The 27,191-nt window shown below is 43.6% G+C and overlaps 2 protein-coding genes across 5 annotated transcripts; one reads left to right on the top strand and one right to left on the bottom strand.

Annotated features, from left to right (window-relative positions):
• Positions 1-927: 927 nt before the first annotated feature.
• tsr2 (TSR2 ribosome maturation factor) lies at positions 928-10,748 on the top strand. Of its 4 annotated transcripts, XR_014871537.1 has the most exons (6): positions 1,021-1,135; positions 3,568-3,658; positions 5,422-5,513; positions 6,620-6,778; positions 7,495-8,650; positions 8,687-10,748. XR_014871537.1 is itself a non-coding variant. In XM_085145941.1 (5 exons), exons 1-5 carry the CDS (start codon positions 1,058-1,060, stop codon positions 7,603-7,605), a joined length of 528 nt encoding a protein of 175 aa, XP_085002067.1. In that variant the 5' UTR covers positions 1,021-1,057; the 3' UTR covers positions 7,606-10,748. The 4 variants fall into 4 exon arrangements, 3 of the variants coding, with proteins under 3 accessions (XP_085002068.1, XP_085002067.1, XP_085002066.1); XM_085145941.1 differs by having other exon boundaries at positions 7,498-10,748; XM_085145940.1 differs by having other exon boundaries at positions 7,495-10,748.
• Positions 2,092-27,191, bottom strand: srpk3 (SRSF protein kinase 3). Its single transcript, XM_085145938.1, has 17 exons — positions 26,558-27,191; positions 25,471-25,567; positions 19,965-21,094; positions 19,743-19,851; positions 19,567-19,654; positions 19,387-19,474; positions 18,483-18,589; positions 18,231-18,396; positions 17,843-17,868; positions 15,352-15,444; positions 15,208-15,259; positions 14,910-15,128; positions 13,856-13,953; positions 13,646-13,753; positions 11,596-11,665; positions 11,375-11,467; positions 2,092-11,206 (listed from the first exon to the last, which is right to left on the bottom strand). Exons 1-17 carry the CDS (start codon positions 26,565-26,567, stop codon positions 11,022-11,024), a joined length of 2,739 nt encoding a protein of 912 aa, XP_085002064.1. The 5' UTR covers positions 26,568-27,191; the 3' UTR covers positions 2,092-11,021.

The raw sequence follows: 27,191 nt of genomic DNA, 5'->3' as shown, positions 1-27,191 counted from the left end.
TTTTTGTTTCCCAAGAAACGTTTCTGTTTGCTTTCCTGATTTTTTTCCTCAGTTTTTTGTTGCTGTTTTTTTCTATTTCCTTTGTGTTTTGTGTGCTTTTGCAGCATTTTCCTGTTTGCTGGTGTGTTTTTTAAAAGTTGCAGTCCATTTGACCTCTCAGGGCCACCGTACAATAACAGTTGAGCAGTCTCCTGTGTGTGTAATGTCTGGTTTTAAAAAAAACAAACTAACTAAAATGACAACAGTGGAAACCAGCAGCTACATCCATCATTTATATACAGTCTATGAGAGTTTACGTGTTTCTCATTTTCTCATTTGTTATTTAAAAGTAAGTGCGGTTAGTAAATGGTCCTCCTAGTGGAAGACATTCCTTCAGTTACAGAAATGGTTACATAATCTGTAAAACCTTAGATCTTCCATGTCATGTTCATCCCTTTATGACCACAGTGTGCCCGTGTTCTGATACCAGGCTAACATACAATGTCACAAAGCTATAAACTGGTTTCTTGAACATGACAGTGACTTCACTGTACATCTGGGTTGTGGTAGAAAAGGACATTCACATCATGGACAATTGTGGAGAGCTGCGAGTGGCAAAACTGATTAATTAAATAATGAATTAAATGTTTCATTAATTATTTAAAATTGGAATGAATTCATTAAATAAATATTTCAATAATTAATTAAATGGCTATTAATTTCATTTAAAACATTTAATTATTTATTTCCAGTTGTATTTAATTGATGACATTTTAATTAATGATATGTTTAATTCATTATTGACACATTCAATAAATTTTTTAATGATGTATTTATTTAATTCATTTTGGCACTCCCGGGCCTCCACAGTACAATAATGTCAACATGGACTGAAAGTTTCCAGCACCTTGATGAATCTGACAATTAGAGCCGTTCAGAGTTTACATGCATGTCTGTTTATTTCTTTAGCTTTTTGTCACAGTCCCGTTTCGATTGGAAGGAGCACGCTTTTCCTGAACGATCGCTTCTGTCTGATCTGTGTTTCTGCACTCGGCTCCTTCCGTCTGTCAGACCCAACATGGCGGCCTCCGCGGCTTCACGTGAGGTCTTCACGGAGGGAGTCCGAGCGGTTCTTCAAACCTGGCCGGTTCTTCAGGTGAGCTAGAGCCGATCGAGTGCCTCCTGAGCGGCAGGCAGACGGGTCCAGCTGATACCCAGACGGGTTACTGATTCAACGGATAACCGATATGATGCTAACATGCTAACAGCTTCTCACGTGAGGAGCTTTTATTCTATTAAACCAAATCACAGACCTACACAGATCATTTTTATGGCAACGGGACCTTTTAACTGGATAAATAAAAGATAAATACAAAAGTCACTCTGCCAAAAACTGACTGCGACTTCTACTTTGTGACAGGAATGTTGTTTGTGGCTCAAGATGACTTGATATCATACATGAGGGAGACAGTTCACACATATCTCACATATTATAGGTCAAAATGTCTTTTTTTATGGAAGTGTAAATACCGGGAATCACTTTTTTGGCACACGGGCGTTGTGTTGTGATTGTTTTTATGTTGCTAAGTAGACTGTAGAGGGCAGGATTTAGAGAGCAGTTTTATATCAAATAAACAGAAGACCTGTTTTGGAAGTATCTTCATGATTCAGTGTTACTGTCATCATCAATCCAGTCCATCTTGGCCAAGATGAGTGTTATTTATTAAAGTGTGGAGCACAGTCCCAATCTCCTCTTCTGTTCCTGTATTATTGGGTTGAATAATGGCCAGAAAATCAGATTTTAGTGCGCGTTGACTTTGGAGAAGAAGTGTGCTCAAACCGATTTTCAAGAACAAGGGTGGAGCAGGTGGAGACAAGTGTCAGGGGTGCATTTTGACTAGAGACCGGCCCACCAGGTATTACAGGAAAAGCCATAAAGCCTTTGAATGAAAACAGACGCTGTTGTTACAGTGATGTACAGTCTTGTTGGTATATGTATGATTTCTATACATTTTACATCAGATAAAAACTTTGGTTGTAAGATTCAGATAATTATTTATTAAAAGTGAGACATTTTAAATGACAATAAGAAAGAAAAGTATTTCTTTGTGCCCCCCCTTTCCCTGTTAATGCCCTGCCTGGCCCCCTGGCAAAACTTTCCCAGACCCGCCCCTGCACAGTTACCAGCTGTCAGCTACTTAGAAAAGGATCCTGGTGTTCAACAGTTCATAACTTCCCTACAACTCATTCATGTCACCTAAAAGGTAAACCTGTTTCTCCATCACAGCTCTGATGATTCAGTAAGGACATCTCCTGGTTTCATCTTCATGTTTCCCTCTCACCACATATCCAAACTGATATCATGATCAGCAGCTTTACAGCTGTGGCTCCAGCAAACATCAGCTGATACTAGAAATTAATATTAAATAAATTCTAACAACAGCTGATCAAGTTTAAACGTGCTGCTGTTGTTTAGCGCGACATCCGCTGGTTTCCTCTTTCTGGTACAAAGTGGGCGATAAACAAACAAGAGAGCCGATCAGCTGATCATTGATCAGTTTCATGATTGAAGTAGAAACGGGAGGGAGAGGAGAGAATGAGAGAAGAAGAGGCAGCTGTGCAGCAAAGACACAGAATAACTCCAGCTTTGTGTCTTTTTCATTGTAGTTCACTATCAGTAACATCACAGCACCCACCCAGCTGTATAGAAACTCCATCATGCTAGCTCACGCAGTACGAGTTATTGTAACTGACAGTAAAAAGTCAGCACAATGAAAATAAACTCCACCTAAACTCTGTTTATATCTGACCCAGATAGACTGCAGGTCATAACTTCTTACCTGAAGTTCAGTTCACCTGACGCTTGGACCGGCGTCCGCCTCGGGTCTCTCCTCCCTCTGCCTCCCCTTCCCTCATCCACCTGCTGGTCTCTGTGGAAGCTCCAGCTATGGGTGCTTCGTGACAGAAAGATGGCATGAAGACTGAAAGGAAAGGTTCTTGAGATGGTAGTGAGACCTGCTGTGACGTGTGATGAAGATGTGAAGACCTTTATTGGGAGGATTAGAAACAAGTCCATCACAGGGACAGCTCAGCTAGGGCCGTTAGAGAGACATGGCTGAGATGGTTCGGACGTGTAAAGATGGAGCTGCAATGCAGGAGGACAACTTGAAGACAAGGATTAGATTCAGCGATGTAGTGAAGCAGCACATGCAGAGAGTTGGTGTGACTGTAGACAGATGATCTGCTGTGGCGATCCCTAAAGGGGGCAACCAAAAGAAGGTGATGAACTTTGACCTTTGGATAGTTCATCTTTTTAAATGTTTCAAAATGATTCATTACTTCAGCAGAATGCAGGCAGAGCTTGGAGTTTGGGCGTATGGATGCTGGGTGGTGGAGCGAGAAGTGGGAAATTTAAACAGACGTGTGGGGAGGATGTTTGAGTTGGGTGCCTGTAACATCTCGCAGGATTCTCTGTTTATGAGAATTTATTAATTAGGTTGTTTATTCTTAAGTCAACATTAGAAATCTGATGTTTTGTATGATGTGAAGTCACAGCAATAAAATGTACCGTCTCTGTTTGTCGGACAGATTGCTGTGGATAACGGGTTTGGAGGCGTCTACGGCCAGCAGAAAGCTGATTGGATGGTGGATGTGGTTCAGCAGTATTTCCATGACAACGGTGGGTATGTGTAGTTGTTACGGTGCTAATTAGAAGTGGGTGAACGCTTTAAATCGAGTTTAAGCTTTCAGTGATCATTAGATGTGATCTGGGTTGTCTCCGTTTGAGCTCGTGCAGCAAACAGGATGCATGAATAAAAGTGACTTTGAACCTCCAACGGTTCGGTCTGTTCTTTGAATCTGACGAAGGACAGCGTGAGATATGGATTACATTTAATGTTGCATAAGAAAAGACAAATAATTAGGCAACGTTTCTGTCGATATCAAGTTGATTAAAGGGAAACTCAGTCAAGTGTGTCTCAGAGGTTTAAAGGGCTCCTGTTGTCCTTCTTTTCTGCTCCATGTTCACATCAAACTTAAGTCTCAAATAATGAGGTATGTATGTAAAAGCAACCCATGTGAGCCTAAAGGCTTCAGACTGCTCCAAATGCTCCTCAATAAGATGCCAGAGAAAGAGGGTATGTTTAATATGTTCATCTGAACACGGCTCTGCCTGTAGACGCTGAAACCCCGCCCACCTGTAGTTTAAACCCTCTGTTTAGAGAAGAAGTTTGGTTTAAAGGGAGATGATCTATAATATTTCAGACAGGATGAACTGAGGAGCAGTTTAAGATGTTTTGAACTGTGCGCCATGCAGAGCTTTACTAGTAGAGTCTAAGAATAGAAATAAGGAGCAGAACCACGTTTAATTAAACAGCGAAGCCTCAGGGTCATTTTTCATGTTGTGTTAACTAGGGCTGCCACAAACGATTATTTTGATAGTCGACTAGTCACTGATTATTTTTGCGATTAGTCGACTAATCAGATCATCATCCATTGGACGTACAGCGTACAGATTATTGCACCAGCAGCATCTGCTCTTATATAACTATCATTAGCTTACAGCTTTAAGTGTTTAAGGTATGTGCTAACTAAAAATAAAGACAAGATGATAGTTTATTAAATTTTAATGAAATTTGCAGATTGTTTCGGTGAAGTTTAATAAACTCCTTGCTATCTAAAATATAACAGGACACCGGAGTATATTGTCGAGCATCTCACACTTCTGATAATCAGCTGTCTGCTTGACATTTATTCAGCTGTGTAAAAACTATAACTTTAATCTCAGCCAAACCGATTTACTCAGGAACAAATAAAATACTAAAAAAAAGCCAAACAATAACATTTTTAAGTTATCTAAGTGACTTATATATCATGTTTAACCTGAGTAGCGAAAGATGGCGGTGGGTTTTAAAATGATTTGCCTGGAGTCCGGTGTTCTCACGGCTCTAGTGAGCCTAGCCCCCGGCTAGCTATCGAGCTAGTGGGTAACGGACGTCTCCAAAAACGTCGGAGCGCATTTGAAAATATGTAGTGTCTTGATAAACTGAGCAGATATTTGAGGTTTACACAGCTACATTCTCGCCTGAAAACATGTTAAACGTTTATTTTGTGACCCAGAAAGAATAATAAGAGTAATATTAAAACTAACTAGCTGCCGCCATTGTTGGAAACTGAGCTGGGCTGCGCTACTTCTTCTTCTTCGGGGTTTAACGGCAGCTGGTATCCTTGTACATGCAGTGCTGCCATCTTCTGTTTCAGTCCGGTATTACACTCTTAAATCCTACTACTTATTCCTGGGTCTTTTGTGATCTTACAAAGCTTCAAACGACGCGTCAACTATTAAATCAGTCGTCGACGATTTTGATAGTCGATGTAATCGTGACTAGTCGACTAATCGTGGCAGCCCTAATGTTAACATCTCCGTGTGTCTGTGTGTGTCAGCTGACCTGCAGCAGTACGAAGTCGAGGACTTCATCGCTGAGCTGATGGATCAGGAGTTCAATACAGTGGTGGATGATGGGAGTTTACCACAGGTACACACACACAGACAACAGCAATAACAGTGTTTCTTTTTTAAATCCTGTTTTTAAAATGCATTCATCTTCATTTAAGTCTTCTGTGGAGAAAAGTAAACCCTCGAGATCAGAGGCTACATTTCTCATTTTCTGTATGGAAATGATGTTATAATAAAAACAGCGTGTTTATGACATTCTGGTTGTCTTCATCACCTTCCTGCCTCCTGATGTCAGCATTATATCTGCGTGGTCTTATTAACGTCTTCATCAGTTAGTTCGGTAGGACGAGCGAGAGCGAGGCATGAGTTCATCGGTTTCTCTTCTCGCCAGGAGCTGCAGCGTTCACTATGATGTGATTAATGATGCAGAACTCGTGGTTGAAAATGGGCTGTTCGTGTTTTATGGTCGAGCAGAGGTGGTGCGTTCACTGTCCGCTCCAGAGCTGGCAGCGAGCTCTGTAGTCAGATGGAGGCGGTGCACGATGTGCTACAGCCAGTCTGTGGTTCGCAGAACACAAACACTGTTTGATGATGAGCTCCCAGATGTTTCCATCCTGCTGCTTCATCACTTTTCTTATCCGATGCCTCTTCTTTCCTTTATGCGCTTTTTGTTCCGGGTGTTTCCTGGTCATCCTTCAGCTGGCGTTGAGTCCTCAGAGATTCACGTTGGTCTCATCCTGGAGAAGAGTCACACCTGCTGCTTTTCTTCAAATTTAGCATCCACCTTAACAACACCTGCTTCTCCGTCACTTTGAAGTTTTGCTGCCTTTTGAACAAAAGCGCTGCGGATTCTGTTAACGCGGCTCCGTTTGATCTCTCCTGCTTCGTTTGAGCCTCGTTATTTCTTCTTTCCCGACGCTTTCAGGACGACTCGGTTGCTCTGAGCTCTTTGTTCTTGTATAAACATTCAAGCGGCCAACTTTTCACTATTCAAACCTCCAAACTCTCCACACAGTTGTTTCCTCATTGACGTCAACTTGTTTGAACTAAAGCGCAGCAATTAAAGTCGTTTTATTATTTTATTCCACAACGAACAAAAACTGAAGGAATGAACACAGAATCGTCGGCTTGGTGCTGGTCTGCAGGCGTGGATGTTTGAAGGTGACGTGATGTGTGTGTTTGTAGGTGTCCGCCAATCTGCTGCAGATGTTCAGTCAGTGGCGGCAGGGGGCACTGGAGCAGCTCAAACACACCATCAACACTCTGACACAGAATAAGAGTCAAAGGGCAAAGGTCACGGCTCAGCCCACACAGTCTGATGAAGAGAGCAACGATGAAGCACAGGTACGGCTCACCTGACACACACACACACACACACGCACACACGCACACACACACACACACACACAGGTCAGAATCAGGACTGTGGGTTTTGATCTCCGTCACTCCCACTGAGAATCTCTGAGCGACGTTCAACCTTTTTGAGTAATCTGAATCTTTCACACCTGAATTACAACATTTTATAGGCTTTGTTAAAACCTGCAGCCAGATCAGTTGTGCGCCCACTCGAGCAGAAATCTTCAAAAAGTGTATTTTGTGTGAGTTTTGCAGGGTTGATGACATCTTCTAGCCGTGATTCCTTTTGTGGTTTAAAAAGAAATGACTGTATCACATAATTACGGAGTATTTGCTATGGACTGTCCAGCATGTGTCTTGCTTTCAGCTCCAGCTGGACGGAAGGAAACTGTAGTAAAATCTTTCAGCTTCTCCTCTGATGCAGTTGCATCCTTGTTCTGTCCGTTTGTAAAGTTGTGCTGCTTCTGTGCTCATATTATAATCGTAAACAGACAGAAAACACAATGACATGTTGCTCAAATGTGTTTCATGAAGTTATGAAGGTTTAAAATTCCTGGAAATACCACAACACTGAAAAGCCAAATATGGCCCCGCCCCGCGTACGTCATAGTTTGAAGACACAGCTAACTGAGGGCTTCAGGTGGGAACTTTTTTTTAAGATAATGAAATCACCCGGGTTGAGTGATGGTTGTTTGTGTGTGCAGGAGATGGAGTGTGAAGCGTCTGGTCCATCGGTCAGCAGGACACATCCTCCCCCTCCCCCTCCTACTCAGGATGAAGAAGATGGCTGGACGGTGGTGAGGAAGAAGAAGTGAAGATTTTAGGATGAACTGTTAAACTGAGAGACTGAAGCAGCTGACCTTTGACCTACAGGAAGAGACTTTTTAGTGAAAGCTGGGCCTCAGCCTCCACCTGCTCCAGACTGAAAGGGTCCTGCAGGCTCAGAAAGGCGGGACGTTTGTCGGCCGCCTGCTGGGATGTTCAGTCTGGAGCAGGTGGACGAGGACGATGTCCTTAAACCGGAGTCACTCTGCTTCCTGTGGATGAATTTTTTATTATTATTAAACACTTTGACCATACTCAGTGCTGTCGCTATACTGTACATCACAACATATAGAATTATACATCTTACTAATACTGGGTCAGACAGACTTTAGCCTTCAGAGGTTCGTGCAGTTGCGTCAGGTTTGTGGAGACCGCCTGAGTCCAGTGAACTCGTTTTCATAAACTATGTTGCTAAAAGTATTCACTCACCCATCCAATCACTGAACTCAGGTGTTCCAATCACTTCCATGGCTACAGGCGTATAGAATCAAGCACCCAGGTATGCAGACTGCTTCTGCAAACATTTGTGAAAGGGACCCCAGCGTGGTACCGTGATTGGATGCCACCTGTGCAACAAGTCCAGTGAAGTTTCCTCATTACTAAATACTCCAGTCAGCTGTTAGTGGAAGTGATTAGGAATGACAGCAACTCAGCCATGAGGTGGTAAAATCAGAGCGGGGTCAATCACTACAGACCTCCAAACTTTATGTGGCCTACAGGTTAGCTCAGGAACAGTTTGTAGACGGCTTCATACTGTGTTTAAGAAACTGGTCCTCTGTCTGTGCACCACTGACATGACATCGACCTGATGCGCCTCTCTACGGTTACACACCAGGTTCACGTCCGACAGCTTTGTTCAAGCTTTCGCTCAGCTGGACTTTCAGTCTGCGTATATAGACTGCCTCTATGTGCCAGACCTGCTCTCCTTATTTGCTCTGTGCAGCTTGACTTTGCATTAAAGGAAAAATATATATTTTTAGCCGTGAGCAGAGTCAACTGCAAATGCGTCTGCTCGAAATGCAAGCATTGTTTTGAGTGAACACGAGCAGCTTAGTCTACAGGCACCTGTAGTTGAACTACTCACAGCAACTTCTGGCCCGTGTCTTTCTCTGCAACCAGTTGCAGTTCTCGCCAACCAGCTGGGGAATACACGTTTTTCCCTAAATAGGGAGGGGGTGGGGGGGGGGGGGGGGGGGGGGTCACTGATCGGTCACTGGGCCTGTGTGAGCGAGGCCTTAACCAGCCCACCACAGTTGGAATGTAATGCAGCTGCAATTGGTGTTTTCCCAGGATCAGTTTCTGCCACAGGCCCGTCAGCAGCTAAATCCGGCTCTGACACAGAATCGGCCCCGGCTTCGTGTGCACTGATTTATGTGTTGAAAAGCAGGCTCCCCTAAAATTTAAGCAGATACAGTGAAATAAGCAGATGTCTCTCGTCATCTCAGGAGGTTATAAAGCAGTGAGAACGGCTCCAATCAAAGGCGACGTCAGTTTCAGGTTTTTTTCTAATGACTGATTTTAAAAAGTCAGAAGAATTGAAATAAAATGAAATAATTAATACATATAAAGGAGGTGATAACCCAGCATATACTGCAAGTGATCAATAAAGCTTCAACTAAAAGTCAGGTGAGTGTTCGTTCATCTTTATTTTCACAGAATAAACATTCCACACTGACATGTAGAAAAAAAACAACCTTATTATATCAATGTGATGGGGAGGGGGGGGGGGGTTATTTCAAGGCACTATTTATCATATGAACATAGAAAGAGGTGAGGGCAGGTGAACAGGGGAGGTCAGAGGTCATCGGAGGACAATTCGGTTTGACCTTCAGCTACAAAGATCAATACCATCGTCAATAATACTGTGGTCAGTGTGGGCGGGGTGGGTGGGTGGGTGGGGGTCAACCGTTGTCGGGAAGCTACAGTGTGCTCATCTAAACAAAAGTCATCAGGAAAATTCACGAGTCCTAGAAGTCTCTGATCAGTAATCAATAATCATCATCTCACAGGTTCAGCAGGAAGTGACAAAGTTAAATATGAACTCAGCAGAAATCAGAAATGCAGCCGAGTGACCGGGACAGAAAGTGCAGGAAGGAAACTTAAAACTCGCTCATTCGACAACCGAGCCAAAGGTCAGCAGAGGTGAAACGACTGAGGCTGAATCCAAATGTTTCCACCGTAAGGCTTCGTCAACACCGGCTAGGCTCATTTTAGCATTTCAGCATAGTTTTATATTTAATTAAAAAAAAAGGCTGAAAGCAGTGGATTGCTTATAGAAAACTGCGGGAGGAAGAACAGCAATGGCAAAAGGTTCAGAGCAGAGACATCCTTGCTTTACTGAAAGTGACAGACGAGGATGAAGCAGATTAGGACGTGAGCCCAGATTTAATTTTCCCGTCATTTTTGTGACTAATAACAGATCCAAACTCTGGAGTAAAGTCGACACAAAGGTGTCAACGCAGCAAACGCACAAAACAAAAACCTCTCGTTCATCAAACGCCCTCGCACACTTCACTGGCACCGCGAGTGCTCGACGCGGCAGTGAGACGTTGACACTGAGACGTTTCACCGAACAGTGTCGTTCGCTTACAGTGAATGAAACAGAACTAATAAATATTAAAATTTACATTTTTTTTAAAATTCTTAATATAAGGAACTTTGATGTGCTCTGATTCAATTCTGCATTTCCTTCTGCCACAAACCAACACACTAAACGTCATTCCCCATGCTTATTATTAACACAAACTATATTTAACGTCACAACACTACGCTAATATCCTCAAGCAAAGCCTGCAAAAATGCAGACTTTTGTGAGGTGTGCATAAAGAGATAAAAACGTCTGCGAGCGGCTGATAAAAGGAGCAGGACGGCCCAGATCGCTGACGTTTGACCTTGGGGAGGGCAAAAAACTCACCTCCGCACAGTCAAACTTAATCAACACAGGAAGATCAAAGGAGGAAGAGTACAGCTTATTTCGCTTCAGTGGACACCTCAATAAAGATGTGGTTAAACTGGTCTTTAGAAACAGGCTGTGTTTACTGCTGCATCACCTGTTCGGACTCAAGTCCACCTGACTCTTATTTAAACACAGGAAGTCCCACAACAAGTCAGCAGGAGACGCAGGTTTAAGTTCGATGTAGAAAAAAGAGAAACTTGGAAGAACTGTGGAGTTTTCTATCAGAAACTATACTGAACGTATTAAAATACTCACATATGAGACGTGAGGACTCCGATTCAGTTTGGATCCAGCCTCAGCCAATCAATCAATCATCCAGTTACTTCAGGAATCAGCGCAGACACATGATCAACATAACAATTTCCCACATTATGTGAACTCGACAGACGCTTCCAACCTTCCCCGACTGCCGACTGTCTCTGCGTGCAGCCCCTGAGGCTGCGTGCGCATCTATGTCTGCAGCCACGGGTGCTGCAGGCACTCCGCCGCCGTCGCCCTCCGCTCAGGCTGCAGCTCCAACATGGTCAGCAGGAAGTCACTGAACTGAGCCGCCTGGTCCAGTGGCCACTCATACTTCTCCAGCAGAACCTCGAACAGACCCCACGGCTTCAGGTTGGAGATGTGACGCAGGTCACCTGATACAGGAAGAGGAAGAGTGAGGCATCTGGTCTTAAAAACAACCAGGTTCACTGAATAAGGAGGACAGAAAAACTCCCAAGCTTTACCATCTGCAACAAGAGTTCCAACTTTCCCCCCCTTCTCTACAGTTTAGGATCAGGAGTACTGAAGGTAAACTGTCTCACCTCTCCTGCTGAAGTACTCTCTGGAGTACCTGCCAGACAAAGCGAAGGGCAAAGGAATCGGCCCCAGCAGCTCGATGATGTGAGCGATGTGATCTGAACACACAGTGAAAAGTCACACTGAGGTAGTGTAAACACAGTCAGTCTAACACTACAGTACTGTCTGTGTGTGTGTGTGTGGGGGGGGGGTACAGCTGAGTGTACTGCGAGCTGTGCAGTAGTACCTTCATCTCTGGTGTAGTCTTCTCCTGAATGGGGCTCGAACAGGTAATCTCCTGTTGCCAGTTCAAACGCCTGAAACACCAAAATCAATGATTCATTTAGTCATGTGACCACTGACTGAATCACACACCAATAACTTGTCAGGAAAACACAGATGAAGGACGCACGGGTGGCACTGTGTACATTCACTGCATATATCAGTGCACGCAAGGTAATCAGAAGGTCTGCTGCCTGCACCTATAAGAATACCAAGTGAATTTAAATTTGCCTAAAGCAAAACGTCTCAGGACCGAGCTCGCAGTACAAATCGGTCTGGGAGACGCTTTGACCTGACAAATCGATTTACTCTGCCTTACAGAAACCTGGTTGCAGCCGGATGATTATGTTAGTTTAAACGAATCAACACCCCCGAGTCACTCTAACTACCAGAAACCTCGAAGCACAGGCCGAGGGGGCGGTGTGGCAGCAATTTTTCACACCAGCCTATTAATCAACCAAAGACCCAGACAGACTTAATTCATTTGAAAGCCTGATACTTAGCCTCGTCCACCCCAGCTGTAAAACTCATAAACCAGTCTTACTTGTTATCATCTATCGTCCACCTTACACAGAGTTTCTCTCTGATTTCTCAGACTTTATATCTGATTTAGTTCTGAGCTCAGATAAAATAATTATTGTGGGTGATTTTAACATCCATGTAGATGCTAAAAATGACAGCCTCAACATGGCATTTAATCTGTTATTAGACTCAAATGGCTTCTCTCAAAATGTAAAAGAACCCACCCACCACTTGAATCACACTCTAGAATAGAAACTGAACATTTAAGTGTTTCCTGAAAACCCTCTCCTGTCTGATCATTTCCTGATAACATTTACATTTACAATAATTGATTACACAGCAGTGGAGAGTAGACTTTATCACAATAGATGTCTTTCTGAAAAGAGAAAGGCTCTCCCTCCCAATTGTTCCTAGAGTATTTAAAAGTAGAATGGGAGGCGGAGCCTTCAGTTTTCAGGCCCCTCTTCTGTGGAACCAGCTTCCAGTTTGGATTCAGGAGACAGACACTATCTCTACTTTTAAGATTAGGCTTCAAACTTTCCTTTTTGCTAAAGACTATAGTTAGTGCTTGACCAGGTGACCCTGAATCCTCCCTTAGTTATGCTGCAATAGACGTAGGCTGCCGGGGATGCATTGAGTTTTTCCTTTCCAGTCACCTTTCTCACTCACTATGTATTAACAGACCTCTCTGCATTGAATCATATCTGTTATTAACCTCTGTCTCTCTTCCACAGCATGTCTTTATCCTGTCTTCCTTCTCTCACCCCAACCAATCACAGCAGATGGCCCCGCCCCTCCCTGAGCCTGGTTCTGCTGGAGGTTTCTTCCTGTTAAAAGGGAGTTTTTCCTTCCCACTGTCGTCAAAGTGCTGCTCATAGGGGGTCATATGATTGTTGGGTTTTTCTCTGTATCTACTGAACAATATAAAGTGCCTTGAGGCAACTTTTGTTGTGATTTGGCGCTATATAAATAAAATTGAATTGAATTGACACCACCACACCAAATCTGAGACTTGCAAAATCCCTTCTGAGCATCAGTTTGTGCAGTGACAGCCAACACTCCCATTACTGTGTGACCCTCAAACCAGTCAGAATAACAGAAAAACACAGATCAGCAACTTTTACGTGTTGCCAGATGGGTAGAAACTGCATTTCATAAACAATTTGTCAGAACAACCTTGAAACAAACAATAATCTTCATCAAATTATCCAGATCAGATGACTTTAATGGAAATGCGATCGTGCAGGGACCGTGTATAAAACACAGAGTTTAGGCAGCCTAATTTCACCAGAGTTGTTTCACACACCACTGCTCTCATCTTGTTTATTGTAGGGAATTGCTTTCGAAATAAAAGGCCTATTTATTTATACACAGGGACAATATTTAATGGCTACATACAACAATGGTCTGATGAATATGCTGTAACAGTCAGACTGGGGAAAATCCCGCATGTAAAGCATGTCTATGTATTTTGCACCAGTGAGTACGTGTACCATGCAGGCAGTGCTCCAGATGTCAGCCGGGGGTCCGTACTCTGCTCCAATCAGAACCTCCAGAGCTCTGTACTGTCTGGTCTGGATGTCCTCTGTGAAGTGTTTGTGCTGGAAAAGAGACATAAGACGGGAAAAGAGAGAGGAGCCGTCTGATTGGTCTGACGGGAAAATAAACGAGAGGAAGAGATGACCGTGAAAAAGGATTCTCACCACCCAGCATGCATTTCCCAGATCAGCGATCTTCACTCTGATCTTGTCTGCGTTCTGGGAATCCAGAGGACTCAGGACAAAGTCGGAGGCGCTGAATGCTGGAATTTAAAAAAAGAAAAATCAGTTAAACCTGATTAAATGCTGTTTGTGTTAATGCAGCAGTTAGAAGGATTTGGCTAATTTGCAGACACTGAGTGAGGTGCTGGAAGAACTTCTGCTGGGTGGCTTCAGTGGTCACGTGGACAAACCTGGTGGTCCGGAGTGGTGTTCTATTATTGGACTCGTAGTTTGCCCATAACACCATGTTTGAGCATTAGCATGTTCATCAGTTAGCAACAGGACATCCTAGGCTGCCACTCAATTCTAGATTTTCTGACTGCATCATCGGACCATCATCAGACTCTTTCAGCTGTTTGGATGAAGAGGAGCCAAACTGTCAAAAGATCACCACTCTGCGGCGAGTAGGATCATGAGGTGAGGGAGCATGTCTGGCATACTAAAGCATATAGCGAGGGTGGAGTGGGAGCGTTTGGCAGAGGTCCCAGTCCAGGAGATTTAAACTTTCATTTGGCAGAGATTACAGGACTCTGAGAGTACAAATGGGCCACGTTCCACCTCCAGTTCAGAGTTCCCAAGTCCCATCAAGTGTGGTTAGCTTATGCTGTGTACAGAACATTTTTGGATAGAATTTTGGGGACAGTGGGCTGTCTGACTTGTTGAGTCTGAGGATCACTTTGATACAAGGAGCACAAATCAGCTTCCTCTGAAAGATCTGTGGGAGGAGCTAAGAGTAGAGCAACTCCTTAGCTTCATCATCATATCATTGTAGGGGATGCCTCCCTGGGCTGGTCCTCGGTCCCCTGATCAGAACCTGCTCTTTATCCTAAAATCTGTAGAATAACTTAGAGCAGTGTGAGAAAGATAGTAGTGAAATATAAAACTGGAAGTCTTTCTAGGGAGAATGGGCCAAAAAATCTCTCAGTTGCTACAAAAACAGACTACAAACGATGACTAAAGGCGAAGCATTAAATTGAAACGTGTGAGCGTGTCCAACCTTCTCGTCCACTCGAGTATCCGGACTGAGTAGAAAGTGCCGATTCAGACGTTGCTGACATCACTGAGCTGGAGAACCCTGATAGGCCAGAAGCGGGACTTGAGAACCGTCCGGGGGCGTGGCCGTTACACCCATCCTCAAACCAAGAGCAGTTGGACTCTGGGCTGGTTTTGCTATTGGCTATAGAGCAGGAAGTGTTGCCATTGACAACCAGAGAGCCTAAGAACAAAGAAACACCGTATTTATACTGTGTTGGACAACAAATTCTACTTCAGCCTTTACTAACGGTCGCACTCACCGATACTGTCTGCATCCTCAGCCTGCAGCACACCATCCTCTTCCTCCATCCTCTGAACACACAAACAGAAGAGTTAACCCTGCAGTACTGCTGGAGGACTAGTGCAGCATGTTTCACAGTACTATTACTGCAGTACTAATGTACCTGTATATCAAACAGTCTCTCCTCTAACAACTTCTGCTGTCGCTTTGCTTTTCTTTTCAACTTCTTCTTCTTGTTTTTAGACAGTTTTCCGATCTGCGCGCACACAGGATGAGACAGGCAGCGGGACAGTGAAGCTTCAACAACAACAGTAACAATTTTATGTTTCTGTAATCAAGACGCTCAAACACACGCCTGTTGTTACTGACAACACACACCCATGCACACAGTTCTTTTTCTTGACTTTCGGCCAATCAGCTTGCAGTAGATAACTTATCCTGTTTGGGATACCTTAGAGCAGGAGTGGGAGAACTCCAGGCCTCGAAGGCCGGTGTCCTGCAGGTTTTAGATACATCCCTGATCCAACACAGCTGATTCAAATGGCTAAATTACCTCCTCAACATGTCTGGTAATGAACTAATCATTTGATTCAGGTGTGTTGACCCAGGGTGAGATCTAAAACCAGCAGGACACTGGCCCTCGAGGCTGGAGTTCCCCACCCCTTCTTTGCAGGTATGCAGCACATATAATGCTCGCAGAAGGAGTTTCTCCAGTTTTTTGAAACCTAAATAATTTTTCATTCCTGATTAGCTTCAGTGAGAGATACAGACTCAGCAGAAGTGAAAACATAATTCCTGCCTAAATTTCTGTCCAACTGGCTGCAAGTAATCTTAGAGCCATTTTGCTCCATATAAAAACATTAAACCCTTTTAGTTGCACACCAGCGTATTACCAGGTTGATTGTGAACGTTTTACCTACTTGTGGCTCCATAGTGTAACATGCAAAAGGTCCCTGGTGTGAAGCTACCTGCTGTGGCGACCTCTCATGAATAAGGGAGCGTCTACATTTATTACTTTTGTATATGCCTGCTCTCCCCTGCTCTCCCATTTCAACACGAGCTGAAGAATAATTATTTTAAAAATGATCTTGCTGTGCCTCAGTGTTGGGACGGTGATACCGATCAGTCTAATAATTCACAGTCTGATTTTTTTCTGGTTTTAACAGGACTGGTTCCAGGGCTTTCCAGTTTTACTGGCCACCAGTGTTGGTCAAGTTACTTGAAAAAAGTAATCAGTAACTAATTACTGATTACTTCCCCAAAAAAGTAATCCCGTTACTTTACTGATTACTTATTTTCAAAAGTAATTATTACTTAGTTACTTAGTTACTTTTTAAAAACACGATTTACAACCTGAATAGGTGATAAAGTGATAGATCTTTCAGCCCAATTCTACTTTTTCTGCATAATCATCATACAAAATGTAATCAAATGGAAAAGTCTCTTTTTAAAACTTGTTTTGTTAGTTTTAATCGTTTAACTTTATGCATCAAGCAAAAATTTAATTATATGCAACATTCTCTGACTGGAAGAAATTTGTTTAATATTTAAACCTATTTTCTGCACATTCCAGCACATAATTTTTTTTGTGTGTGTTTACACTCAGCAAAACACAGCAGAAAATAAATAAAGTCAAAGACTAGCGGTCCTGTTGCTCTATTTTCACCTGTAAAGCAGGAGTGGGGTAGGCGGAGGTTTACCCTGGTGCAGGTGTGCAGCGGTCAGTGGAAGAATCCGTGAGTTTCTCTGTGAGTTTCCCATTACGTCGTAGCTACTCGCTGCTTGCTCGGAAGTTCAGGGGTTTTTTCGCTGTAAAAAGAAGTTTTCTTTCCACGCACAACGGACACTAATGTTTTTGTCACTTTTTATGGAGTCAAACTCAAAGTAAGGTCAGTACTTCCACGCTTTAAACGCTGCACGCTCATACTCTCTCTGCACTCGATATATGATCCATTGTTGATCTGCACACAGCTGTTGTCACGAACGTCGCACTCGCATACGTCACTGTCATGAGACATTCTTGCAAAAAAAAAAATCACGGTTTTAGTAACGCAGTAACGCAGCGTTCCTACGGGAAAGTAACGGTAATCTAATTACCTTTTTTGCAATAGTAATCCCTTACTTTACTCGTTACTTGAAAAAAGTAATCGGATTACAGTAACGCATTACTGCCCATCTCTGCTGGCCACTCACACATTAATACAGTGCTTTTTTACACTATACCTGTCGACTACATACTGCCAAACAATTGCCACTGGAGTTTGTGGTGATTCTAACTAAACGTATCAAGCCGATAATCTCCACGTGACTGCTTAGCCCGATTGATGATTTTAGGGTATTTGAAGCCAGATAAGGAAAAGATATCCTAGGTCAGGGGTGGCCAACTCCAGGCCTTGAGAGCCGGTGTCCTGCAGGCTTTAGATAACACCCTGGGTCAACACACCTGAATCAAATGATTAGTTCATTACCAGGCCTCTGGAGAACTTAAAGACATGTTGAGGAGGTCATTTAGTCATTTAAATCAGCTGTGTTGGATCCAGAACACATCTAAAACCTGCAGGACACCGGCTCTGGAGGCCTGGAGTTGGCCACCCCTGACCTAGGTGTTTAGAGGTTGCACTTGAATACAGTAGGCATCACATCTGGACACTTACCTCTAGATCCCTGGGAGCCGTGCTAACTAGAGAGAGAGACACACAGGGACAGACAAACAGGGAGGAAACGGCAGAAACAGGAAGAAGAAAAGGAGGAAAACAGAGAGACAGGAGAAACAGTGCAGTTAGAGCTGTGTAAGAAAGGAGAAGGAGACGGCTCAGAAAGCAGACAGACAGGCAGGTAGATGTCTCTCTGGATGGAGTGGAAACCACAGCTCCCAGTAACTGTGTGTAACACGTCTTAGCATTAAACATTTCTGTTTCTCACTGATCTATTTTTCACTTTGATTGGAAAACACTTGACAAAAGCTTCATTAGCAGGTTCCTAACACTTAATAAGAGACACTAACGCTTCCTAGTTCCGACCAATCACATAGCAGCTGATCACCTGATGATCCAGAAGGGGGTGGGGCTCCAGCTCTCTGCCAGACAGTAGCTTCAGCTGCCAATCTCCTGACGTAAACCTCATCAACCTCCAGCAGGATGTTCTCTGGTTTGATGTCAGTGTGGATGATCTTACACTTGGTGTGGAGGTAATCCAGACCCTGCAGCACCTGCAAGCGCACAGCCGAGTCCGTGCGGGTCAGCAAGTTCAAGTCACTGTATATATACTGTATAGATCTGTGTTTGCATGCGCTACCTGTCTGATGATGGCCTTGACACAGGCCAGAGGAAGTCCCATGTAGTTTGACTTGATGATCCACTTTAAGAGCTGGTGGCCCAAAACTTCCAGAACCATACAGACATCTGAGAACGGCTGAGGAAACTAACAGCCCACTCTTTCTAAAATTAATTATTAAACAGTACCACACAAGTACCAAGTCTACTTGGTAAAAACTAATGGAAAAACATAATCAGCTCCTTCACGGATGGATCTGTCCTGCTCTGCAGCCTCGCTGAGCTTCGTATAGCGGCTCGCTAACCGCTATCGCTAACCGAATCTCCAGAACAGAACCAGCAGATTTGCTTTGATATGATGTCGTCAGCCCGCGTAGATTTACACAACACCACCTTAAAATACCTCAACAAATATAAATATTCTTAATTGATAATAATCAGGAAAGTACAGCAAAGAGTTTAATTCATTCTCAGCTTCTTCGTCTTCTCCTCGATGTCTGTAATCTGCCGACCTTAAGGGCGAAGAGGAAGGATTCCTGTTCACAACTGTGCGACGAAAGACCTGTGACTTTTCACATTTGCAGTAACAGGGCTCAGGATTGTGTCGATCCGAAACACTGTGGTGTATATCCACGGACAATGAAAGGATAACACAGGTCTTCATGTCTGTCCCGCTGCAGGGCCAGACTGTGGCACAGCCGCTGAATGATTCAATGAATCACAACAACAGCGACTGGTCGGCTTTCCAGTATGAAAAAGCTACATGGGAAATGCTGGAGCTAGCTCCACAGCAGCGACTGAACTTTCAAATTACAAACAAGGGGGTCATTTTTTATATTGACCACTAATTAGCGTGTAGCGTCATTCTGAAAGATGGAAAAATAAATCTTTTAAAAAAGAAATTAGAAAACTTGGTTAAAGGATACGCACTCCATTGACTCCAGAGATCTTGAAGTCATCAATGAGCTGGACGATGGTTTCTCTGTAGGGGTCAGAGGGGTCGCTGTCTCTCACCTGGAGGGACAGACAGACTCAGACTGGTTACCTGAGCCACAGCCCGCGTTGTTGCCGTTGTTTAGAGAAAGCATAGGAGAGCAAACACTCACACATCGCAGCAGTTTGATCTCGTCCAGAGCCGTCTCAGTGTAATGAGGAGCGCTCTTCACCACTTTCAGCGCCACAAAACGCTTCTTCCTGAATCAGACACACATTCAGATCATGTGACAACAGAAACTGTGCAAAAAGCCAACGAACTGTCTTCAAAACATCATGTGTGCCGTACTGCAGATCCCAGCAGAGCCAGACGGTGGAAAAGTGTCCCCAGCCTAGTTTCCTGACCACGTGGTACCTCCCGTTAAACAGATCGCCAATATCCACAGGGTAGTATCCACCTGGAGCGCACGGAAAGAAGAAACGAGAGCTTTTATTTGATTTTAAACCCACGTCAGATCTTTAATCTTGCAGGGATCCAGTATGAACAGAGGTTTCTCTGCTAAATTCTCACCTTTACAGTAATCAGACGGGTCCTCCTGCTCCTCATCATCAGAGCCCAGCAGCTGGGCTGGGGGTGGGGTTAACTCAGGAGGGGGCGGGGTCATAGCTGGAGGAGGTGAGGTCAGCTGATGGGTTGCCGTTGGCATCACGGGAGGCAGGCTAATGGGAGGTCCCAGAGAGTCGAGAGAGCGCATGAAAGAGGGGGAGGAGGAGCAGAGGGGGGAGTACAGGTGGGAGGAGACACTGGACGTAAAGGTCACTGAGGTAAGCAGGTATGGATCGGGTTGGGAGGGGCTTAATGGAGGAGTGGGAGGAGCTTTGGCAGGCGTAGCAGACACTGACGGGGACTTAGAGGCATTGTGGGTAACCGTGTGCGGTGAGGTAGGAGGCGATTTGTAGAGCTCCGTTTGACCGTCTGCTGTGACGGACTGAAGAGTTCTGTGAGGCGATCTGGAGGAATCCTGGGTATTATTACTCTGAGTAACAGTTGGCAGTGGTTGGCTGGGACTGTGAGGAGAATGTGGAGAAGCTGAAGGAGGTGACCGGCTGCAAAACTTGTAGCTGCTGAGGGTAGTTTGAGGAGGTTCCAGGGGTTCCTCGGGGGAAATTATTGTGCCTAGAAATGGTGATGAGATCTGGAGGGGAGGTGGTGACGGTGTACGGGGAGCATTCAGCGCTGCGATTTCAGTGGTTAACGGGGGTGTTCGTATGGGCTCCTGCGGAGGTTCTTGGTGGGGTGCCGTGGTGGTTTCATAGGGATCTTCTGAACATGCTGAGGTGTTTTCATGTGGCGTGGTTACTTCTGGAGTGCTTCTGGGATCATCTGGAGATGCTGACATGTTTTCGTGTAGTGTGGTTGTGTCTGAAGCGCTTCTGGGATATTCTGGAGATTTTGATGCGCTTTTGTGCAGTATGGTTACTTCTGGAGTGCTTCTGGGATCTTCTGGAGATACTGACATGTTTTCGTGTAGTGTGGTTGTGTCTGGAGTGCTTCTGGGATCTTCTGGACATGCTAACGCGTTTCCATGCGGCGTGGTTGTGTCTGGAGTGCTTTCATGGGGTGGCAGAGCGGTCTGTGGGAGTGCTGTGGGTACCCTGCTGTCAGCATCCAGAGTCTGAAGGTTACAGAGGTCATCAGACCTGATGGTAAAAGAAAGTAGAGTATATTGAGTGGATTGAGAATGCAGGGCAGAAAACTCCCAATAAAAATAAATAAATAAAAAATAGAAACTTCATGGGACATTTTTTAGACATTTAGTTTGCTGACAAAAGTATTAAAGCTAATTCAGCTGTGAATCTTAGACATGGGTTGCAGGGGAAAGCTATAAACCCACACAAGTGGCAGCTACGTGAGCCCGGTCAGGATTTCTCTTATTTATAAAATGTTTCATCCACCAAAAGTCAAAAATGGACAGTGACAAAAAAACCTGCTTTTTAATTAGATTTTAAATTAAATGCCTTTGTGTCTCTCAAAGGGCTAAAAATACCAATAAATGCAGAGATTTCAGTTGAATAAAGTAACAAAGTCTCATCATTAAGCTACTTTTATATACGACCAGGGGGCCAGTCGTGCTTATGTGCAATCAAAAGGCACATTTTTAGCCAGGAAAACCCCAGTTGATAGAATAATAACAAAAATAATAATGATAATTTCACAGTGTTCAACCATGTGGAAAGATTAAAAGACTTCGAGAAGGGAGTAACTCATGTGTAAGAAGACTACTTCAAAGAAATTTGAAAAGCTCCTTTAAATCTGGGAGAAAATAAACCAACGAGGATGAACCTCAGTCACTGAAATGTCAAAAAGTTACTGGAAACGTTTCAGGAATATGAACTCTCAGACCACACGACAAATCAGGTGAAACCTCAAACACACAAAAAAGATGCGGACAGTAAAATATGAAGGTTGAAGGACTCTTTTTGACATTTGGATGAAGATTTGGAGAAGTTTATTTTGTGCTTTTTGAAATGAAGCAGGTATGTGTGTGTGTGTGTGTGTGTGTGTGTGTGTGTGTGTGTGCTAGTGTACAAACTGCCGTGGGTGGAATCAGAGAAGCAGTTTGTTTTGTTTGTTTCTGTAAAAATAATTTTAAGAACTTTTGAAAACAAACAAACAAACAAACAAACAATCAAACAAAAAGACTAAACCCTTAGCTCTGTGGACTGGTACAAGCTCAGTAATTATCTCATTCTGGACACATAAACTGCAGAGATCAAATAACACACACACACAGACACACACAGACACACACACACACACACAGAGCTGCTTTCCGTCATATCTGAGTCATGGACATTGTTGAAGTTTGCCTGAGCTGCACTGAAATAGATTGAAGTGCGCACGTGTGTGTGTGTGTGTGTGTTGTGGGATCATAATTCAGTCTCCGGTTCTATTATTGGATCTGAGTGTCTTCAGACTGAGACCAAACCTGTTTCTGTCAGCGGGACAGCAGCTAGCTTAGCAGGAAGTCTGCAGCAGGCTAGCTGCTGTTTCGCTGACATTTTGTGTGTTGTTATGTGACGAGCTGTTCATCGACAAGACTCACAGCTCAAAACTTTCACTGGAAATCTGTCAGTCATCATTCGTGGGCAGTTAAACTCAGTCTGATTGAGTTAACTGTCACGTGTGTTGATGCCCTCACTTCGGTCTGGCAGGCAGCTCTTCAGTCATGGAAAATTAAAGGTCATTACTCAGCCAGCGCAATGCCAACCATGAACCATGAAAGGAGACATCTGCTTCGTCTTAACGTCCGTGTTACTGTTTCTTCAGTTACCTGAAAAACCAAAGCTACCAGCAAACTTTGGAAAACTTGAGCTTGTTCTCCATCACTCCAAATACTTCACATGGAAATCAGCACCTAGTAATCAACTCATTTTCAATCAGACCCAGGTAGCAGACAGCAGACAGCAGGCTGGATGGCTCCACAGAGACTTTCCCCTTCTGTGCACAAATAAAAAATTTGTTTGTCCCTGTCAAATATTTAAAATACTGCTACCCCTCAGCCTCTGAGTAGACACACCTATGGTATTGATTTCAAAATGATACATCACCTTGTTATAGAGTTATTACATTCACAAGATATTCAGAAAACTTGACCTCGAGTTCAAGATCACTGAGATTTGAACTCCTTCGAGATGTTTAGCAGACACACCTAAGGTGCTACTACGTCACCTCGTTTTTTAGTTATCACATTCACAAACTTGGGTCTCAACACCGGCTGCCTGCCTGACGGTGACAACAACACCCCGTCAGCATTTTACGGCTCAGGAGTGAAAATACTAAACATTTGATGTGGTAGCTGTTCTTCAGTTTAAACCTGCAGAGGCACAAAGTCAAAGGTAAATGGTTGGGAGGCCATGTGAACGAGGCTCTGTGTAGTCTCCAAAACAGCCAGTGACTCAATAGCCTCAGTGTGGAAAGGTAAAGTACTTTCACCTGCATTCTTTCTAATGGCCAGCAGGGGTCGACTCAACAGAAGTCTCACTAAACACAACCTGATGTCCAGTTTGTAACATACGGTTCCATGATCAATGACAATGACTACCATACACTGTGAGTTATCAGTGAGTACCCCTGATAGCTACAAGTACTGCCTCTCAGCAGGCTTCCTGGAGTTGGCCAATCAGAAGAAAATGGGCTTTTGGGGAAGGTGGTCTTAAAGAGACAGGAGCTAAAAGACCACATTTAGACATGAGGACTGAGGGAGCTTCTTAAACTGCATAAACATAAACAGCTGGATATTAGCAGAACAGAAACACTCAGGTGCAGATGTTGCACTCATTTTGTTAGGGTCCGTGTCCACAGCGAGAGAGATTGTTGTTGCTAGGTTACAAAAACCATCTTCTTTAAATTTTTCTTCTCTATCATTAACTACAGTGTTGATACTGTAAGTCACGACCTTTCTTGAATTTAAGTGGTCGTGAGAGAGAGAGAGGTGCCAGTGAAGAGCACAGAAGTGCTCCCAGAGATGGACTAAGAGCACCGCGAGAGCAGAGCAGAGGGGGGAAAAGAAAAAGAGTGTGCCGAGGCTGTTTTTGTGATGGATTTCTAATAGCATCAACGCAGAGAGAGCAAAAGATTTATTTTCTGTAAAAAAACAAAACAAAACAAAACAAGAAAGAACAGATGACAAAAGTGCAAAAAATAAAAAAGCAGTCTGTGCTTTCAGAGCTTTACTCTGGTACAGCTGATCTGCAGTTTTCTATATTTCTGCACAAAGATGTCATAGAGGTAGATATAAGAACCATATTAACCAAATTCAATATAAATATCGGTCTTAGCTGTTGATTCATTTACCTATCAATAAAAGGGAAACAATATTAACCTGTGCTTCAGTAACCGGTGCAAACCCATCGATGCTGCGATAACTACAACTAAACATAACTCTTGATTAGTCCTGCACACCGGCTTGTTTTTAGTCCAAACTTTAGCTCATGTAACTGACGTGAACGCCTCACACACTCAGTGTGTATGCTGATGCTTATTTTCTTGGTGCATGATCGACTTACTCCTATTTCAGGTTTCCTGAAATTATCCTTCGAAGTTTGCTGCCATGATTCAGAATTCAGAAAACAAGCCCAAACCATGATACTACTGCCACCATGTTTCACAGATGGGATTAGGTTCTTATGCTGAAATGCAGTGTTTCCCTTTTTCCAAAGTTCAACCTAAAAAGTTCTGTAACAGGCTCATCCACTTACAAAGCACTGCTCAAACAGCTGTTTCCTCCACAGAATGTGTGAAGAATGTGCACCGACGTTGCACAGTGATGACACACTTATGAACATTAACATTAACATGGGTTACGATAACCACACTTTGATAGATCTATGATCTGCAAGGGAAAAAGCGGGGCTTACTCACACCTGATTGCAATCCCACTGAATAAAAAACATCTGATAACAAGTTCATCTTCAAATCTACGGCTAATCCTTCACACACTTTCACCTTCCCCTCACAGATAAGTAATACTGAGTCATTTTCTGAAAATAAATCAACAACAAATGACAATATTTACATTTTATCCATTTAGTTAGGTTATTTTTGTCTAGTTTTAGAACTTGTATAACGTCACTTTCACGCAGAAATAAAGAAAATCTAAAAAGGTTTCCCCACAGCTGAAGATGCTGGTTAAGTTCAGACAAGAGGAAAAATGAACAGGTTGGTTCTAATGTGTTTCTGTGATAAACATAATAGCACATGAAGCAATCTTGAACTTTAAAGTTACACAAATTAGAAAAAGTGAAAGCTCATTAAGACACCAGAGATGATTCTTCGATAAGATAAATGAGCTCAAACTTTTCAGAACTTGTTAATATGACGCGATCAGGAAATCAGATTAAGGAGTAAAAATCAATGCTCTAAATGAATGGAGGTGACACACAGGAAGTTAAAACCAATTTTCTTGGAGTGCACCCACATGCACTCACATGAAGACATGCCTCTAAATTTAGCCTGTGAGTTTGTGTATGGGGTAAGCAGCTGATCCAGTCTACAGTCTGTGCTGGTTTCTTACCGGTTCTCTTCGGCTCGGATTCTCCGGTGTTTCTTGCCTCTGCGGCGGTGTTTCTTGCCCGTGCCGGCAGGGTTTCCGGATCCGGCACCGACTGCTGCTGAGAGGAGGAACAAAGTCTTTTAAATACATCATTAACACAAGGTTCAATCACATAACAAACACCATTAAAAATGTGAAAATCCAGTGATGTGAGCCTTCCTGTTAAAAAAAATCATCATAAATAAATAATCAAAATACTTTAAAATAACACTATCGTAACTCTGATAAGTCTGTTCGATAAATATTAGATAAGCATTATGTTATCAGCATTTTACAAAAAGTAATCTTTTGTATATTGTATAGTTTCATTTGCATAAAGTAAGATGTAAAACTGCCAGATTACATGTTACTGTTTATTCTGATGTTTGATACTAATTAATAAAATACAAGAAAACAGTACATAGTACACACACATCACTGCTACAAATATCCAACACATTGTAACCAGCTGTCATGCATATATTCCCTAGATTCACGACAAAACAGTAGAACACGAACCAAACACCATTCATAAAATTCTTAATTTTGGGATCTTTAATAGTTGTGTAGCACCTACACAACTATTAAAACAGAAAACAGCACCGGATGATGGTAACCTGACACAACCCTACAGTACGGCCTGAAAACACATAACTCAAGATTGCACGTTTATGACCGAAAACCATAACTCCAAAGATCCTGTTCTCCATAACCCTGAACCCGGGATGGGGTGGTGTAGAGGCGACAATCATGAAATACATTAGAGATTTAAGTTAATGAAGTGTCACCTGGAGGCTCAAACGTGTGCCGAATTTATCAGCAGACGTTTTTATTTAAATTGAGACTTAAGTCAGGGCGGTGAATTCGACAGTTATCTGATAAAGAGGCAAAACCGCTTAAATGCAACATTTTTCGAATGGAGTCTGGCATTGAAGTTGGCGGAACCCGAAACCCCAGTCCGTGTGTGTCACAGCCTGGTACCTCAAGCTGATGCGAGCTAGCTTAGCATGTTAGCGTTGACTCCAACTGTATCGAGCCGGAACACCGAACTAAATCCAGTCTACTTTACCTATCAGCATCTCGGCTCCCGGTCCCCAGTCCGAACCGGCCAGAGAGCGTCTATCCCGTCCGGACTGACGTGCTCTGACGGCTCTCGAGCGTCCTCGAACCGGTCGAGCTTCACAAAAAACAGCCGCTGCACTCCGTAAACAATGCGGCTGCAGGAGGTTCCGAAAGTCCAAAAATTAGATCGGGTCGAGGTGGATCCGCACGGTGCAGCGTGGTTACCACGAGCCGCCGGCCTGTCCGTTAGCCCGTTAGATAACAGCTGTCGGTCCGCTGTCAGTTAGCCTGTTAGCTCCGTTAGCTCCAGCTGCAGATCACCAGCTGGTCCTGCTGAATCCGCCCCGACCTGTTCGTCTCTGAGCCGGTCCAGAACCTGGTCCGCACGCTTTATTTGGGTGTGTTTAATTCGCTGTCTCGGTCTTGCCGTTCATGGACTCAACAGCTGCTGACAGCCTGACACCGGACACCGGGCTTTACGCATGCGCAGTGACTGGCCACGAGCTAAACTGGGAGCAGTGGCGCATCTAGAAGGTAATTTAAGGTGTCTGTGATAACAAAACAGCAACAACCCAGTGCAGCTTCTTATTGTTGATGTGCAAAAATGACGTCAGAGAAGTCAGAGGAAGTAAGCTGAATCT

This window comes from Neolamprologus multifasciatus, chromosome 20 (assembly GCF_963576455.1).
Source record: "Neolamprologus multifasciatus chromosome 20, fNeoMul1.2, whole genome shotgun sequence".
NCBI classification, from domain to species: domain Eukaryota; kingdom Metazoa; phylum Chordata; class Actinopteri; order Cichliformes; family Cichlidae; genus Neolamprologus; species Neolamprologus multifasciatus.
This window is presented reverse-complemented; position numbering and strand designations above follow the sequence as displayed.